Source organism: Pholcus phalangioides, unplaced genomic scaffold (genome assembly GCF_987345545.1).
Source record: "Pholcus phalangioides strain wild (caught in Gottingen) unplaced genomic scaffold, Ppha-v1.0 ptg000010l_1, whole genome shotgun sequence".
NCBI lineage: Eukaryota > Metazoa > Arthropoda > Arachnida > Araneae > Pholcidae > Pholcus > Pholcus phalangioides.
In genome coordinates, this window is record NW_028301603.1 from 13402553 (window position 1) to 13421284 (window position 18732).

The 18732-nt window shown below is 36.7% G+C and overlaps 2 protein-coding genes across 2 annotated transcripts; one reads left to right on the forward strand and one right to left on the reverse strand.

Annotated features, from left to right (window-relative positions):
• Positions 1 to 622: 622 nt before the first annotated feature.
• LOC149080958 (tRNA wybutosine-synthesizing protein 2 homolog) lies at positions 623 to 11325 on the reverse strand. The gene is made up of 5 exons (XM_089237672.1): positions 11108 to 11325; positions 10010 to 10160; positions 7470 to 7579; positions 4220 to 4377; positions 623 to 1089 (listed from the first exon to the last, which is right to left on the reverse strand). Exons 1-5 carry the CDS (start codon positions 11283 to 11285, stop codon positions 694 to 696), a joined length of 993 nt encoding a protein of 330 aa, XP_089093798.1. The 5' UTR covers positions 11286 to 11325; the 3' UTR covers positions 623 to 693.
• A 227-nt stretch (positions 11326 to 11552) lies between these two features.
• Positions 11553 to 17410, forward strand: LOC149080959 (guanine nucleotide-binding protein G(I)/G(S)/G(O) subunit gamma-12-like). The gene is made up of 3 exons (XM_089237673.1): positions 11553 to 11736; positions 13446 to 13568; positions 17113 to 17410. Exons 1-2 carry the CDS (start codon positions 11645 to 11647, stop codon positions 13549 to 13551), a joined length of 198 nt encoding a protein of 65 aa, XP_089093799.1. The 5' UTR covers positions 11553 to 11644; the 3' UTR covers positions 13552 to 13568; positions 17113 to 17410.
• The last annotated feature ends 1322 nt before the right edge of the window (positions 17411 to 18732 follow it).

The following is an 18732-nucleotide window of genomic DNA, read 5'->3' on the forward strand; positions in this document are numbered from 1 at the left end:
CGATAATTGCCCTAACTGTAACTATAACTTTAGTCATTCCATTGACGTATTTCATATTATTTTTTAATGCCCATTGTTTAATTTGCAGAGCTGTTTTGTTAAAATCATGTATTTTTCGCAATCCAACCAGACAAAACCTAATTTTTAAAATTTCACACCTCTCTGGATATCAAATTGAAAAACTGTTTTATTTTTTCAATGATATTGTGAAATTCCTGAATTTTTCAAATGGAAGTGTGTGTGTGTGTTCTATGTCCCATGACTGGTATTCTAATGATTTGTAATTTATTACTTGTTTATTTTATTTTTTGTATGCCATCCTTGCATGGGTCTGGCCACACAAGCAAATAAATTAATATTATTATACATCATCACATTTTTTCCCTGATTATGCTCTGGCTGTTATTTTGTTTCAAAATTGAATTTAATTTGTTGACAGGACTAATTAATTCCAAACTTAACATTACGTCGATTTCCTGTGTATAATCTGCGCAGACATATAATCCCAGATACAAATTTTGGTACTTTGAGAAAAATATATCATTGTATAGTCTGCTGCAGTGTATAATCCGTACGTGAAAATTTGATTTTCAAAATTGAGGAGATTGTACGTCCACAAAAATTTATAGAAAATTTTCATTTATAGCATTGATTGGATGAAACACAAAAACAAAAATGCGAAAAAACACTCAATTATGACTGCGATATGCTTTGTCCACTAGCAACTGGTGTACATTTGATATCGAGCACAAGGTGATCCATATGCGGAGCATAAGATTTCACTTTCTCTATATGCATCACTTGAAGAGTCCAGTTGCATCCATGAATATGAATTAATATGTTACGAAATGAAATGCAGGAGTCGTTGGCGAATATCCTCCACTCAGTTCTATATGTACAGTTTTCAGGAAGGAAGTCCTTTACATCTTCATATCTGTCTTCGGGGACGTTCGGCCCACACGTGACAACGCCATGAACGTGAAGAACTCCACCACTTCCCTTCAGTGCCCTGCAAGCGGTTATCCAACCGCCTTTACTACTGGGGATGAGTCCGAGATTAATTCTGTCCGCTATCTGAGATGGACACACCTATTAATAATGAAAATCAGGATAATGTGATCAGCAGTCAATACATTTCAAACATTGTTAGTCAAATGTCATAAATGAAAAATGAAGTCACAAAAATAGAAAAAAAAAAGCTAAAAAATCCCTTTCAAATTTAAAATTCAAATTAGTGCTGATGTTGCAATGCTTAGAATTTCAATCCATTTCTGAATGAGTTTACTTGATAAGGATCGTGATCCTATACAAAAATTTTCACAAGTCCCTCTATAGTAAATTTATAGCGTAAAGAAATAACGTTCATATCGAGCCCCAGGTATATGAGAATCTTTGTCTATCTCCCTTATAAAGAGGCCATTGGTCTTGACAGCCCTCACCTTAATGAACTAAGCCATTGAATTAAGCGTAAAATATGTAAGAGTGAGTACAAATGCATTGAAGACACCCCCCTACCACCCTCAGAAAGATAACATCTATTATTTTTCAGATAATTAATATTCAGATAATTTATCAGATATATATAATCTGAGTTTTCAGTAATCCCCCAAAGTGACCTTAATCCCATCCATCCCAGATTATCTATTGTATTAGATCAAATCTATTATTATGAAAAAAAGCACTTATTATAGTAATGGATTGCTCATAGTAACTGATTGATTCCCCCCAGGTCCCTCCCCCTAGTCGCCACTAGATTTTACAAACTGATATGCTTTTATGAACTAATCCTCTGGTCAAGAACAACATGATATTTCTTCGAACATTTTTTCCCATTTATGAAATTAAAATTTTCGGAACAAGTATGTAAGTTCAAGTCTGTTTGAGTTTGAAAAAGTGAGTGTTGACTGCATTAGCAATTTTGGATTTCAAAAACTCGAATTTCCAAAAGTATCAAAAACGGTTATTTTTTCAATATCATCACACAATCAGGCTCACTATATCAACATAGATATAACATATTTTTACATACAATAAAAATTGTCCATGTCACGTTGTTTTTGCATTGACTATCTATGCTATTTTGCATCGATGATTATTATATTATTTATATTATTATATTATTATTATTATATTATTTTTGATTGCTTATAACAAACACCAATTTCAGCAAAGTATGCATATAACAAATTTTTAACCAATTTTCAAATTTTCAAACACAATTTTTTTTGTACTTTTATCTAAATATTGTTAGTGGTAAATTTACCTTTCTACAATGTGTAGGTACAACTGACAATGCACCCTTCACTTCCCTGAAAAATTTTCTAGTAGGGCATTTTTAAGTACTGTGTGACATCCGCTTCCATCTCATGCTTCACTTTCTTTTAAAACTTTTCTCTGTCAAATCCTGTTTTGTTCACAGAAAGCACTATCAGAAAGAAAAGGGACTGAGGTTACATTCCCAAGAACCTAACTTGTCCAAAACACCTTTACCAATCTTTAGCAAGATTTGAACATTGTTTGACGAGTCAATTTTTGTGAACTTCAAAAATTGAAGCTAAACAGTTGTTTGAAAGCAGAGTATTAAAATGATTCAGGATTCCTCAAAGTTTGCTACAAATTTGAAAAGCAAAGAGAAATTGAAGGAGAAAGTTTTCGAATGGTGTGAAAATTTACACAATCAGAGAGATTCATAGAAGGAATTATTTTTAAATGGTTCAAAAATGAGGCATGAAATTTCCAGTAACCAGGTTCTTGGTGAAAGAGAAAAAACATTAATTACATTTAACATGTTTATTAAGCAAAACTGATTTTAACACAAAACATTCAACGTCCAAATGAAGGGGAAAAAGAACATTTTCATTTATGTAGTTAATTACGCAAGATTTTAATTAACATTTTGACCTCTCTTGATTAGTTTACTCTTTATTTATTTTAAGAATGTTCAGATCATTGAAAAATGTGTGCACTGAAATCATATTTCATTTTGCTCAAAATGCATGATTTTTTATGCTTGTATGAATATAACAAAGTTTGCGTACAATGAACAGTTCTGTTGTTTTTTCCAGACTTCATTAAAAGCGGGTCTGACTAGTATATTTTATATCGTATATTTTATATCTTCAGCAGTATATTTGGTAAATTTAGATTTCCACTTAATCAGCTTTGCAAGAATTAGTTGTGACTAATGCTATCAAAGCTGTAGTCAGTACATCAGTACAGTATAGCCTAGATAGTTCAAGTTTCCGGATAATCTGAGGCATGAAAAGTTTTCAAATTTCCTTCTTCAGACCCTCTTTTTTTCTCTCCAAAAATCCAACTTCTTTTTTCCTCTTAGGAGTATTGTGCACGTATTGTACCACAATTTCAGTTTGAAAGGGACTAGGATGCCCCCAGCCCTGTAATGGGTATAAATATTAGACCCCCCCCCCCTGAATGGACGTAGACCATTTTAACTTTCAGGGAAGTTGCAGAGGGATAAGAGTTCGACTGTTTTCTTAATAATGGTGGACAATCACATCCCTAATTGTTTACGTAAAATCATTGGAAAGGCAGTCAGTTGAAAACTATCAGTGTCTCAACATTGTTCACAAGGGGCCGTTCAAGTGTTACGTTATCATCAATTGGGGGGGGGGTTCCGATTTGTTGACTTTTGATGACAAGGGGGGGGGGTTTGGATAATGCTTACGTCATCAACCACCCTTTATGAAAATATGAGTTAGGATTCATAGGGGCAGAGCTGATGACGAAATTTTGCTGACAGGGGGGGGGGGGGGGAAGGGGGTCAAAAATGGCTAAAAATTTGCTTACGTAATACTTGAATGCCCTCCAATCGATTCCACATACCCAACTCTTCTCAATCATCTCTCATCTCTGCTTGATAATTTGAGTTTTTCGATAATCTGAGGCGTCCTCGGTCCCATACATCTTGTATTATCAAGGCTCTACTGTATATTGGTTAACATTTATGTTCCCGTAAAAACAAGTGACACAGTTCCCTTTTACCATTCCCTTTACTATGAACAGAGTATAGAGGCAAATATGGGAAGGGCCAAAAGGAGTGAACTCAATGATTAGTCCCCTCCCAGTCTGAAGACCCTGCATTTGCTTATGACCAAGTACAAAGTTACTCAGAACTATAAATTTACAATAAAAAATCTGAATTTTTGTATCCTTTTGGTCATAATAAAAAACTTGTTAGAAATATGAAGCTAAATTTCACCTTCCGGTTGTCTCCCTCATGGATGACACAACGGTCGGAAACTTTGTTCAGTTCCAGGTTCTTTTTTAGAGCTTCAACAGCATGTGGGTTCCATTCACAAGCATGAACGAAACTGGCTTTGGCATGGACAAGGTAGGGTATAGCAAAATATCCAATTCCTGGAGAATAATGAAAATTTATAAGCAATGCAAGCATGGGAAAGAAAAAAAAAAACATAATACACGTAGGCTACACAGTGAGTTTGATCCAGTTTATCAATTCTCCTGATGATGCCAACCACTAGTGTTGGGGAAACGTTGAGAACAAACTCAAACGGACGACGGTCTTCGAACCCGAAAAAACAATTTTTATCAAATGATGGCCGCGAAAACCTTATAGACTATTTACACAGTGAGTGTTAGTATTGTTATTGTTATTTTTCGATCGAAAATTAAGAAAGAGGGAATCCCAAATTGAGAGACGAACATTTGGAAAAAAAAATGTGTGTGCGATATTTGTCACATCAACAATGTCAAGCAGTGAAACAAAGTTTAGAGAGCAGCGTGAAGGGGACACACGCACGCACACACAAATGATAATAAAGGGTCTCGCTGCCTGTGTGTGAACATTGTCAGAACACACATGCCGTGATTGGCGCTAGCTTTTCTGGTGACTGTTGGTTGGCACCAACATATTTCCTGGCAACATTTAATAATAGATATACTTAATTCTACAAAAAAAAAAAAAAAAAAAAAAAAAAAAAAAAAAAAAAAAAATCACATCCACAATTTAGTACAGGGATTAGAAAATGGGACATGCATAGCGAAGGTTGTAGGTTCGATTCCCTCAAGCTTAGGTGAAATTTTTTTTATTACCATCTTCAATTTTTAATGTGTGTGAGATCTTGAATTTATATTTAATATTTTTTAATTTTAATACATTCAATTTTTTTTTATTATAATTAATTTTTTACACTGTTGCACAGGTTAAATGATTCATTATATTATATTTCATCACCAATTGCTAGATGCACGGGCTAGGGAGTTGTTTCCAAACAGTGAACGTGGCGAGACAGGGGCCATCCCTGTAAAATAAATATTTATTGATTCACTAAAAAAAAAATTTTTTTTGATTTAACCCTTGTGATTTTTAATTTAAATACGGTTCAGCTGCATCAAGTTAGCAATAATACAGCTTCTCATAGTATATATTACACATATGGCGATAAGTTGCCAAACGGGACAGCCGAAGACACACTTTACTGGAAGAAATTGCTTCCTCTGATATCGCGCATACACGTTCTGACAATGTTCAACGTGCTCAACTGTACAGCAAGGCTCTAAAAAAAAAAAAAGAAGAGTTTTCAGACAGAAATAATTCTGACTGAATTCGATCTATATTATTAAGGTAATACAATGACAGTTATGTGTAAAAAAGAAAAGTTTCCCAAACACGGTCGAAAGTGACTAAGAGAATTAAAAGATTTCCCATGTCTTTCAATTCTTGAACACCAGAAGATTACCCAGATAGGGAGTATAGGTATGTTTTGTAGGCTTCTGTTAACGTCGGGAAGAAGATGAAAGCTTTCTCCAAAAGCGGGAACTAGAAAGACAGATACAAGTCCCACAAGAGGGTGAAGAGAAAGAAGGTAGTCAAAACTTATGAACGAGTCCACTCTGAGAAGAAATATCTGAGCATTAAAGAGTTAAAGGGTAATAGAAAATGATTTCTGTGAGCACTTTTATTACATATACGGCTTTTGTGAGAATGTTATTGTGATACACAAATTAAGTGAGTTAAAGCACCTTATCAGTTTTTTATTCATGTGTCAACTGATAAATAATCAGGATACTGATCCAGAAATTAGTAAGGATACTGCAACATTTTTTTCCCAACCATCTCTGTGTGGTACTTAGTTTCTAAAACTGTGGCTCTATCATTATTAAACGTTTCAACAGCGGTTAAGACAAATCTGGCTCAAGAGGAGGGAAACGAAAAAAATCAACAGAAAAGGTACATTCTGGCACGAAAATGATTTTTCTTCCTTCACAGATGTCAAATTTTTGTCTTTTGAAACTCCTGGTGCAAAAAAATTCCTCACAAGATTTTCTATCAGCACCAATTTCCTTGACAATGACCCTTCAACATGGTTCATTGTTTCGTCATGGAAAGATGATTCTGGAAAGAAAAGTGGATTTGACATGAGAAGACATTTGTTGTGAATGACGTTGTAGAAAGAGGTGTCAAACTCACCCAGGATGACAATAACATTCTCACAAAAGATGAAACTGAGAAACAATTTGTTTCATAGATTATTGCCGGGGCCGTAAAAAAATACCCAACTGCTATTAAATCCTCTCTTAGGAAAAAAAAAAAGAAAGAAAACAATAATAATATAACAACGTTCAATTATGTTTGATTCCATGAAAATATACTCACATTATGTTTTGATTCTATGAAAATAATTGCTGCAAACATAAAAATCTGTTTCTCATACAGAACTTGAGTGTGTTATCACACCCACTCATAAAACTTTTCAAATTTTTCATGTTATTTCAGGTATTTTTAGAATTAACTTTTGGGAAATTTGGTCCAGAATGCTTTTAAGCAAATAATGGAGATGAATTGTTCCAGAATCATGTCCGTTATCCAAGATCATCGTAAGCCAAAAACATGATTTCCCATAGTTTCTAAGGAAAATCGTTTGATTCGTTCCAGACTCTGCCCAAAATTTAAAAATAAATAAGTTTTTTAAAACACGGAAGGAACACTATAAAACAGATTTAAGGGTGAAATTAACAGCTTCAATTATTAAAAGATTTTTTCATTTAAAGATTATTAACAGCTTCAAAATTAGATAAAGCTCCAGATTCAAAGGTCACTCTAGCACAATTAGCTAATTGGACTCATTCGTTATCATCAAGCCACTCTACTTATGAAGTCATTTTGAATCATTCCCCCAGAGTTGACATTATACCAAGGCCTGACAATAATTATGATAAATAAGATAAGTGAAAAAATAGAATAATACAAGAATTACAGAAGACTGGATGTTGTGAAGATATTTGTTACTTGAGATGTTAATTTTTTAAGGAAGGTAAAAACTCATCTCTGCCTCTACCGGGAGTCAAACCCGGGTCCCTCGATAATAACAAATATCTTCACAACATCCAGTCTTCTGTAATTCTTGTATTAACAAGTGGAGAGCGACATTCATGTCAAATAGAATAATAAAAAGACTTGAAAAATAAGGATAAAACAAAAAGAGTACCTGCATACATGTCTAGCACTGTTTCCCCAGAACAATCGAATCTGGAGATTCGCAATTTCTCTGAAATGTTTCCTGAACTAAACATGCATTTTGTAATGTCAAAGGTCATCCTGGAAACATGGGGAAAAATATTTACAGAATACTGTGAGCATTTCAGAATTGGAATAAACAAAAGTAATTATATCGCACATCATTTTTTAGACGAGACTGCCAAATAAACTCGAGAAAGATCTATAAAAGAAACACACATAAACATGTGCAGCACACTATATGACTAAGAGAAATTATTTAGAAGAATTAACACCAACAAATAAGGCAAATACACAAAAAAAAAAAAAAAAAATAAAAGTCCTAATGCATTTCAACACCAATGGGTGCCGTCTTCAGAGGAAAAATTTAACCACTAGTTTCGCTGACCGAGTTTCCCATTTGGGTTGAATACCAAATCTTCACGCTCGGTTGCTCAGCGGAAGAAGTACGTCTGTTCACTTCAAACGTCGTGGTCAGAATGAAGCTGTGAGCCTGCGTAAGATACTAATGCAGCGTCCTGATTGGACCTTTGCGGAATAGTGCTATCCGATTGGTCCATTTGAATTTTATTGTAATTCCCGCTCAAAATGAATTTAAGCCATGGTGTTGCGATCGGGGGTGTAGATTTATTATCGTTCACGAGTATATTTTTGAAGGCCCGAATATATGTGCCTTCGTAGAAATCTAGATCAACTGTGGACTTGACTTTGTGAAAAACTCTCGCTTCTTGAAATTTGAATTTGTGGCCTTCTTGCCAACAGTGAACGGCGATGGTCGATTTTTCACATTCCTGATTCTTAACACAACGAGCGTGTTCATTTAATCTTGCTTTTATGGGTCTCCTTGTCTGTCCTATATAACCAAGAGAGCAATCACCACATGGAATGTAATAAATGCCCCATTGTTTATTCTGCGGTATAGCATCTTTAGGGGGCATGAAACCAAAGTTTTTAGTGGGCACATCTATGGTTGTTAGATTAAACTTTTTAAGAATCGGTTTGATCTTCAGTGAGAGTATTGGATTGTAGGGTATGACTACACTTTCTCTTGAGTGGTCTCTCTGTAATATTTTCTAGAGTGGTTCCTCGTGCCGGTTTCAAGAATTTTCTACTTAATTCGTCAACAATCTTGGTGTTGAACCCCCCTGTCTATCGCAATTGCTCTGATGGTTTCAAGTTCATGGTCTAAAGTGTTAGTTTTTTTGTGTATTTGCCTTATTCATTGGTGTCTTCTAAATATTCTTGGGCAAAGTGGATCAACTCTTCTAAGAGAAATTAGTTTATCATACCATGCAAGATCATAGTATTTGTTGGACAGAATTCTAGTACAATTATGCATGCTTGGAAGTGATGAACGAAGGAGGTTCAACACACTGATGTGAAGGACTGGGGCACCTAAATATAGCTCTTACGTTCACGCTTGTTACTCAAATAAAAACCTTGGGTTGTTAATTTGTCAATTTTTTTTTTTTCACTGATAAATAGTCTCTTTTCAATGTGATGAGAATACGTTTGTCAGTCTTTATACCAGCGAAAGAAAGCCTTAGACATGTGAGGTGGGAATATTCTCCTGGATGTAAAAATTTGAGAATAATCGGGAATATTCATTTTTCTTTTAAATAATGAATTCTTTTTTTTACTAATTTTGTTTATATCATGAAATACAAATCAGTTTTCACGTTGCCTGAAACATTTAAAAGCAAAGCAACTTTTAATAAAATCCGCCCCAATGACAACTTTTAGTTCGAGAAAATATTCTTAGAATACTCTCTTGGTCATGACGAGAGGTTTTAAAAGTTTGATTATGAAGATTTTAGAAACCTTGAGATTAAAACTTACACAATCACCTTCATTCCAAGAAGATACAGAACATTTGTTTTCTCCAATGTACCTCATGTTTCTTTAAAAATTTCCTTGCCTTCAAACTTTAATAATGTGGGCTACAAACTTCAATATTCGTCTTTCTGACAAGAATAGTCTGCGATACATTTGTGAAATCTTGCAACTGCGACCAAACCATATTTTTTCGAACGAAACAATGCTACTGCCCAGTACATACCGCAGGCATTGTAACCAATTTCTTTTCTAACAATCGAGCCTCACCTCTGTCTTGGACGTCATGGTTGCACGATATGACTCTAATTGCGCATGACTGCATTATCTCTGAACCCATTTATATTATAATCAGGGCCAAACCTCAAATCCTGCAAACTTTGTTGCAACACAAGGTGTCATCTGAAGGGGGGGGGGGGGAGATGGTGGAAAGGCAATTTTTGGGAAGATGGGGAGGGATTGAAGAGTGAATTCACTCAAAAAAAAAAAAAAATTTTTTTTGCTCACACTTGAAAAATGTCCAAAACCGGCCCTGATTATATTATTTTTGAAATTCTTTCTCTTTTAAGATTACTCAGGAAAAGAAACGCAACCCTGAAGGTTGTTGCAGCACATCTTTTTGGAAAGACAAAACTGAAACTGATATTAACATACAAGAATCCATGAATATCTTCTTACTTTATGCCATTATCCACACGAGTCACCCATGTGTCCGTACCCTTGAGAAGCTCTGTAGTTGGACTCCTGAATTCATCGTTTTTGATCCTGTGTTTTCTAGCAACTCTGCGGCAACCCAGAGATGCTGCTACTACATCCCACAGTTGACTACCTGCAAAAAACATGGCAAATATGACATTAAAATATTAATTTATAACTCAAACACTCCATTCTGTATGCAAGGCTTCTTCCAAATTGATGATTTCCCATCCCCCTGTCTCACAACATTAGTGTTTCGGGAGACAACTCCTCTAAACTGCTCTGACAGTACTCTGATAGTACACGACTTAAAGAACACAAAAGGATTGATGTTTAAATTTTTTAATACGATGAACAATTCAATATCATCCGTCTCATCCAAAATACAGTGAAACCTCGATAGAACAATATTCTGCAGACAAAGAAAAAGTATTGTTGTATCGAGAGGCAGCAGTATAACATTATGATGTAGACGTTTCCAAACAAGACTTGGAAATATATCGTTGTAGCGAGATTTATCGTTATATCGAGTATTGTTGCTGCTGCAAGGTTTCACTGTAGTATTGTAATTAGAGTCAGCTGCGCGTCACTCGAGTTGCCATAATCATCACCAAAAAATTTGCCAAATTGGCAATGACCTAATTTGTTTTCTTTATTAAATTCAGGAATAAAGTAAAAACATTCAAATTTTAGTGAGTCTTATATCACAAAATATAACACCAACCAAATTTCATATTTACAGCGATTTGGACTACAATTGCCACATATAACCTTCAAACTGCCCCCCCCACCCATAGACTTTTTTAAATCCTAGCACAACTCAGGTCTATCGCCATGGGCAATTGAGTCGGAAGTGTTGTGCCATGAGTTGTGTCGACAGTGTATACATCAAATGCAATATTTCAATCCTCAAAAAAGGAAACAAGTGTTACAAATATACAAAGAAATGAACTATTAAATGAAATCATATATTTTCATTGAAAAAATGCAAAGAAATCATATAATTTCATTGCAAAAAATCCAAATTAAATGTACGAATGGAATTTTCATGATTATAGCGTATATAAGCCTATCAATTACCAAGGCTCTCCCATACACGGTCCCTGAGGCAATGCGATGGCAGTAGAGCAAGATCGCCATGCTTCTCGAACTTCACGGGAATATCTCCAGGAATAACATCGATGTTATTCTCATTCAACAATTCACAGAGACCAATCCTCAGTTTAGAAATCGGATTTTTACTCTCACGTCCATCCATTTTCGACTACGTTATGGTGCGGTCGGTCGTAACCAAAGCCGCTTTAATGCAGCTTTGGTCGTGACCACGAATGTAAGACGAATTCAAAACATTTTTTCTGATGTCCAGTTCTTTTTGAAGTACCAGAACTCTAAAACAATTATGAAATAACAGAAAAACTCGAAATATTAGTCGAATGGATTTTATTGATTCTATTAAAAATCATATAATTATTAAATAATAATATTTTTCAAAGTGAAGTAAACTTCAGCATACAACGAATATCTACTATGGGTGTGGTTCTGGCCGTTGTTATTTACGTGATTTACGTGTGTTTTAGGTTTAGGTAGGTTATCTTTTGATAAACGCTATATACAGGAATGTCGCAAGTTCAGGCTCTCCGTATCCAAGTTATGCAGCTGAGGCAAGAGGCTAACATGCAACGCATCCGCGTGTCACAAGCTTGCGAGGAGTGAGTATCAATTTCAAAATACAGTAGATACTAACGTCGATGTACTCGTTCATCTGCAAAACGAGATACCCCTGTTCGTTTATAACACATTTTTTTTTCCCACTTGTTTTCCGGTTTGTAAGTTATCATGGCTATTTGATTCTTGAAAATGCTCCCATGTCCAATCGGTTTGTAATAATTGAAGTTTATAATTAAAGCCTCTCATTATTCATTAAGCAATGCCTGTTGATTTCGGTTTTTTTTGTTGTAAAAATCCATAGATGAGATTGCATTTGGATCTTTAAATGGGCTCGAGCTCCCTTTGGATGTGCATGTGAAATCACTAATTCACCCCTGGCTTATAGTAAGGCTTGACAAATGCCTCGTACCATGGCGATTAGGAAATAAGTGGGAACAGATGCAGTATGGTCCGCCACGACTTTGGTGACTTTTTCCTCACGATAAGTCGCCAAGACCATCATAATGGGGCTCTGGGTTGCCATATTTTTTAACATCTTTACAGTTTTTGCTGGTGATACCAGGTGGCGCTGACTTCGCCAAACAGGACTTTTCTTTTGTTCACCGCGCTTTTTCAAAACAGCTGTTGTTCCATTTCCAGCGCGTCTCTTGGATTATTATTCCTCCCTTCTGTAGCTCACGTCATTTGGATTACTATCTACTACTCAGGTTGTATCATACCGTTTTATTATTTCATTGTATTTATTACTTATTCATCCATTGCCATGCCTTCTGTCTTATCGGTTTATTATTTAAAATGAACCTATAGAATTTTTCATGCCCGGATCTATTTATTATTAAAAAAAGGGTCCAGGCTTTAGTTTTAATGCATAGAATATTTATTTATTCAACATGCCCAGAATTCCTTATGCCCCGATCTGTTTATTAATAAAAAAATGGTCCAGGTATAATTTTTTTTAACTGATATTTTTCTCTATTTTTATGCTTGGTGATTTCTATTACGTTTTGCATGCTGATGATTTTTTTTTGGCGACTCTTTGTCGGTCCATCAGACATGTTTGGCGCCAAAAATCGCCAAGTGGCGGACCATACGACAGCTGTTCCCGAGCGGATCTCCCCGTCAAAAAGTCTCGCCACAGAGAGCAACAGACCTTCAACGTTACAAATATTCAATCATTACACTTCACTCACAAATTCAAGTATAGATGGCAGCACTGAAATATCAGGCACAACTCTAGCTATATCCTCAGACTGTTAGGTGCACTCACTTTGTTCCAGACTCTGCCACGAAGCTGGGCTGGAAGAGATCTTCGCAGCTGGATAAGTCCGGTGACAGAACCTCTGGCGTTCATTCATTCATTCAGTGTATTTTCAAGAGCTGTGGAGGGGGGGCAATGGCCCCTCCTGACCCCCTAAATGACGGGCCGGCCCTGTGGTAAATATTCCGATAATAGTGTTTTCTAAACATTTCTTAAAATTCTTCCAGATTGTTCGGCAGAAGCACTGATTGTTGACATTGCACTCTGTGACATATGTCACAGTCTTCGGCATATTTTGCTTTGGGGGAACGAAAGTTCGAATATTTTCAGGAATATATTCCGTTTTATATTATATGAAGTACATAAAAATGTGCCCTCCCCCGCCATTATTATAAATGTGATAATCTCTCTAGTTAACGAGTGATTCTCATTACATATTCACCTCCAAATCGTAGACTAAATAAGTTCTATTTTTTCTTTCCTTCTCCACAGTCTCATTTCTTACTGCTTGGAGCACCAGAAGAGCGATGTGCTTGTCTACGGAATTTCTCAGTCTGAGAATCCATTCAAAGAGAGCAAAGGATGTGCGATACTCTGACACCGATGGTGGTGGTTGTAAGTTTTGTATTTCTTACTTGAATGCAGAGTTTAGTCTGATGCAGGGCTGGACTAAACCCAGGCGAAGTTCACCATGGCAACTAAAAAAATTTGCAGTGGCGCCCAGGGCTGGACAAATATTCAAAAATTAACATGTCCTGTCTGGCATGTGACTATATAATATGTGCCAGAATCATTATTTTACATGCCAAAAAATACTCATAAATATTACAGAATTTACTACAGTAAAACCTTCTCTAAAACCACCTCCAAACAACGAACACATTTTGTTGGATCTGAATACATCCCATAGACATTACAAGTAACATCCGAAGAACGGCCACTTTAAACATGGAATCGGAAAAAAAACCAAAAAATGCATATCGCTGTGAGAAAATAACTTTTAAGCTGATTTTCAAGGCAATTCCCTGCCCCCGAACTCTCTGGAGAGTGGGATTATGTATGCTTTCTTTTTGTGGGTGCAAATGCTAGATGGTTATATTGAAGGTAACAGATGGGAAAAGAGCCACTTAATTGACCTATGGTAGCACCCCAGGTCACTCAGATCATCTGTAAATGTGCTACAGGTTCATTAGAAGTGATCTGAGAATGTGCTGCAGGTTTATTTGGAGTGATCTCAGAATGTGCCACCTAGTTCATTCTTACAAAATTAGGTTTGGGATCACAGGCCACATTAGATGACTCCGAGGGCCACGTCTGGCCCATGAATCATAGGTTGAGCATGTATAGTCTAGTTGATCATGGGTGGGAGTAAAGAACTGTTTGGGGGGTTGCTGGTACACCATCTTTTTTCTAATCATTGAAATGAGTTTCTCTCACCAAGTCATTTCTGTTGTGTTCTACATTAGCACCGCAAGCCCTAATTTTAGGATACCAAAATAAACAGTGCTGTAGATAAATTAACAGGACCGTGACTAGATGCTTGGTTAGTGTGGGCGAGCACACATTTTGGCACTCACTTGTAATGATGAAGGATAGTTTAAAGGGTGAAATTTGTTCCCAGACACCGGACACACCTGATCCGTTTCTGGTAGCTGATTTATGTACCCAGGACCGTCTCCTCCTAACCAGATCTTGGCATGTCGCGCTGTCTCAATTGCTTAACGAAGTCCTAGCGGGAAATTAAACAACAATAGCTAGTAGCTCCTAAATAACAATTATGTAAAAGGTACTATCAACAAACCATATTACTCAGCATGTCCTGGAAGTTCTTATTCAAGCCTTTTTCTTTTCAACCAGTTATTGAAATACAGTTGAATCCTGTTATAACAAACTCAGAGACCAGAGAAATCACTTCGTTTTATAACAAAATTTCATTATAAAAGAATTCCAGATTTCTGGATTAATGTGTAAACTTATCTAGGGGATTAGAAAAGTGTTCATTGAAATGAGATTTTTGCTATAACAGTATTCGTTAAAACAGGATTCGACTATATAACTCGAATTGAAAAGGATTCAAATGATGTGCCCATTTCACATGTCATATACATTATTCTCCCCCCTAGTAAGCTATATGAACATGCTCTATTTGTATATATGTTTATAAAAATGCTATTCAACTTATTGTGCACCACACCGTTGTTGTAGTGAGTCATAAAATGACTACTTCACCTAACACCAACTCTGGCCATATCGCTATATTGCAATTTACGGCCATTAGTGAGATGGGTTGGAAGTGAAGGCACTGTCTATCGGTGGTCGCCTCGAGTTTGTTAGGGAAAATAACTTATCTATTTCCTCCCTTGGGTTCGAACCCGGGACCCTGACAACAACCTTCACGATGGTAGACGAGCATCTTACCACCATGCCACTCGGGCACCATCATCAGCGTACTAGCTTCGGCAGTACATATACTAAAATTGGAACGATACAGAGTCATAAAATGACTGACCTTACTCGGCGTTGATAATCGAAACATGAAAAGTGTTTTAATTTTTTAGGGTTTTTTTCCACCTGCGTTGGACATGTGGTTGAAAAACAAAAGTATGTGCCTGGTAAGAATTTTCATATGCCTCGAACAATAGCCAGCCCTATTGGCGCCTAAAATTTTCTTTGCATGGTTACTAAATTGCAGGCTGAGAGCGGAATTTATAGCAGCGTATCTGCCACCATGGAAAGAGGGTTGGTATGCCCTGAAAAAAAATCAAAAGAAGCATTATTTTACAATTTTTTCTTGGGGTAACAATTGTTTTTTTGGCGCCTGGGAAATTTGTCCAGCCCTGATCTTATGTTTAATGTGGAAGCTTGTGACAATGATTCGGTTTAATACCCAGACCTCTATTGTTTCGGAAATACTGGAGCCTCCAATGTGAAACAAGTCAGAATATTTCCTATATAGAAATTTGATTCAATGGGCGAGTGTTTCGGATTACAAGCAGATCCTTGGAATGTATTATGCTTGTAAACCAGTGGTTTTTAAAATAAAGAAAACTTGTCAATCGCAGCTCCCTTGTCCAAATCATGGTTCATCTATGCAGAGTCAATGACATGAAAAAAAAAATTGGGGGAGGGGGGGTTGAAGTTTGCTGGTCATCCCGTATATACAAAGGGCTCAAGTGTGTATGCAGGATTGGGAAAGTGCATTGCATTGTCTTTTCAGAAATTATGGAGGATATCTTACAAAATTTATTGGGGGGGGGGGAGGCTGAAATGGCATCAGCCCATAGGTTCTGCACCTATGCATATGTGGCTCCCTAGATGAGGTTAGTAGATGTTTTCATACTTGTAAAATAAATACTTAAAAGTATAAATAGGCACACAAATGAATATCTCCAGCTCATCATGATGCTCCCGATTAGGTATTGCCTGAGGCTTTTTCATGGCCGGCATTCAATGACTTCCTAGCGGTTTCTGGGCTATTAAGTCATGGTCTAAGCCATAGTTTCCCAACCTTTTCTTGTCCCATCGCCCCCTTCAGAAATTTTTTCTTCCATCGCCCTCCCAATGTAATCTAACCCATAGGATCCTATGTTATACCCATAGCTTTTACCGCCCCCTGGAACATTCCATCGCCCATGTTGGGAATCACTGGTCTAGGGAATTTTCCTCGTACATTAGGAAGAAAATGCCTTAGACCATGGCCTAAAAGCCCGAAAACCACTTGCAAGTCTCTCCTGATAAAGGTTGGTGGTGCACACTTTGAGAAACACTGTCATAAACTGAAGTTCCACTGTATTTTATTGAATGTAAATCAAATTATGCACCCAGGATTCACATGATTTGATGCTGGACTATAAATATTTTCATAGTGTAGTAGAATCTTGATAATCTGGCCATACGCTAGTCCGGCCTATCTAGTAATCTGCCATTTTTCTGCCTGGTTTTCTTCAAGCGGCAGAAGAGGGAAACGTGTAACTGCATGTCTGTGCGCAGAAGTTTTTCATCACAAATGGGCTATTTCAATCAACTTCCAGTGATGTTGGTAATCCGGCACACCCTGGTCTGATATGCGGCACATTAGCAAGAGTCTACTGACTGTAATTTATATATAAATTAACTACTGTATATCAATTTCATTCATTTACTAATTTGTGTGTTTCAGGATCTTGCTGGAGCATGATTTCTTTTGCGGTATTTAGTTTGCTTCTTTCTTGTGTGTTTTTGTTTCCCCTCGAACAATGTGCCTAAAAGAAGAATGCACCGATTCTGGTTGTCTCTCCATTCAAATTATGACCATCTCCACCAACAGCATTACATAGCACGGAAACTTTTGTACCTTGTCTTTTTTTTATATTCAATGTGACTAAATATCAAATTTGACGCATTCCATATATATTTTATGCGACATTGTTATGCATATTTTTTTCCCACGGAAATGAAAATAAATATTTCTGCTTACATATTTTGGTTTGATTCCATTAAATCGATTACATGTTATGATAAATAATTTGATGATTGTAAGTATGTGGTAGTAGTAAACAGGCCCATAGCCAGAAATTTCATTCAGAAAGGGGATCACTATTTCGGGCGGGGGGGGGGGGGGTTTGCTTCAAATCCTACCAATTTATGAAAGCACACCAATGGTCATGCTGATGAATGACCAGTACCATTTTTCTGAGAAATATTGAGCAGTGAGGTACAACAAGTACATTTGTTAGGATTTCCAATTAGATCAGTTGGAAACGGCTCACATTTCTGTTCAAAAAATCATGTAATCGGCTGACATTAGTTCGAGGAAAATATGGGACATATCACTGGAATAGAAGAGTTGATCAACTTTGCCCAAGAATATTAAGAAGACACCAACGAATAAGGCAAATACACGATCAGCAGGCGCTCACGCTTCCTTCGTAGCTGTGAAAAGATGTTAAAAGTATTCATGACGATAGACCCGTTGCCGTCTAAAACATAGAAGGTCGTGTATTTGCCTTATTCATTGGTATCTTCTTAATATCACTGGAATGTTGCCAAAAAAGAAAAGTCACCAATTGTTAAAGAAAATTACAAACTTATTGCTTAAAACATTGAAACTTTTTTTTGTTGAGCACAACTCAGGTCTATCGCCATAGGCAATTTACTACCTAGTGAGTTGTGCCAGAAATGTAAGTGTGGATGTACCTAACAGTCTGAGTGCGTATCTAGTGTTGAGTATGATTTTTCAGTGCTGCCATCTATATCTCAGAAGTGAAGTGAGTGATGTGTAGTGACTGAATATTTGTACTGTTTGTAGGACTGTGGCGAGACTTTTTAACGGGGAGATCGGCTCGCATTTGCGCCTCGAAGTTGGGAACCACAGAAAAACCAACTTCAGCCGACCACCACTGTCGCGACGGTGGGGTCCAACCAACACCACCTGTAGAACAAGGGCTCCGCACGAAGCTTGTGACGTCAGTGAAGAAGGCCATTCCTAATATTGCAATTGGATGTACTACAAAAAAAGGTAAAGTTATCTCATGCGTCGGCCAGCTATACGGAAAAAATAGGGTTACTAACCTGCTTCATTGACGTCACAAGCTTCGTACGGAGGCCTTGTTCTATAGGTGGTGTTGGTTGATGTCACCTATCCAATGGCAATAGGTGAAATGACCTTCAGTGACGTCACGAGCTCCGTGTGGAGGCTTTGTTCTATATACCCAAGTAGCACAAAGATATAGATCTATATCGTAAAATTTCAGTTTCCAATATAGATCTATATCGGGCCACGATATCGTTCTGGCTAAAA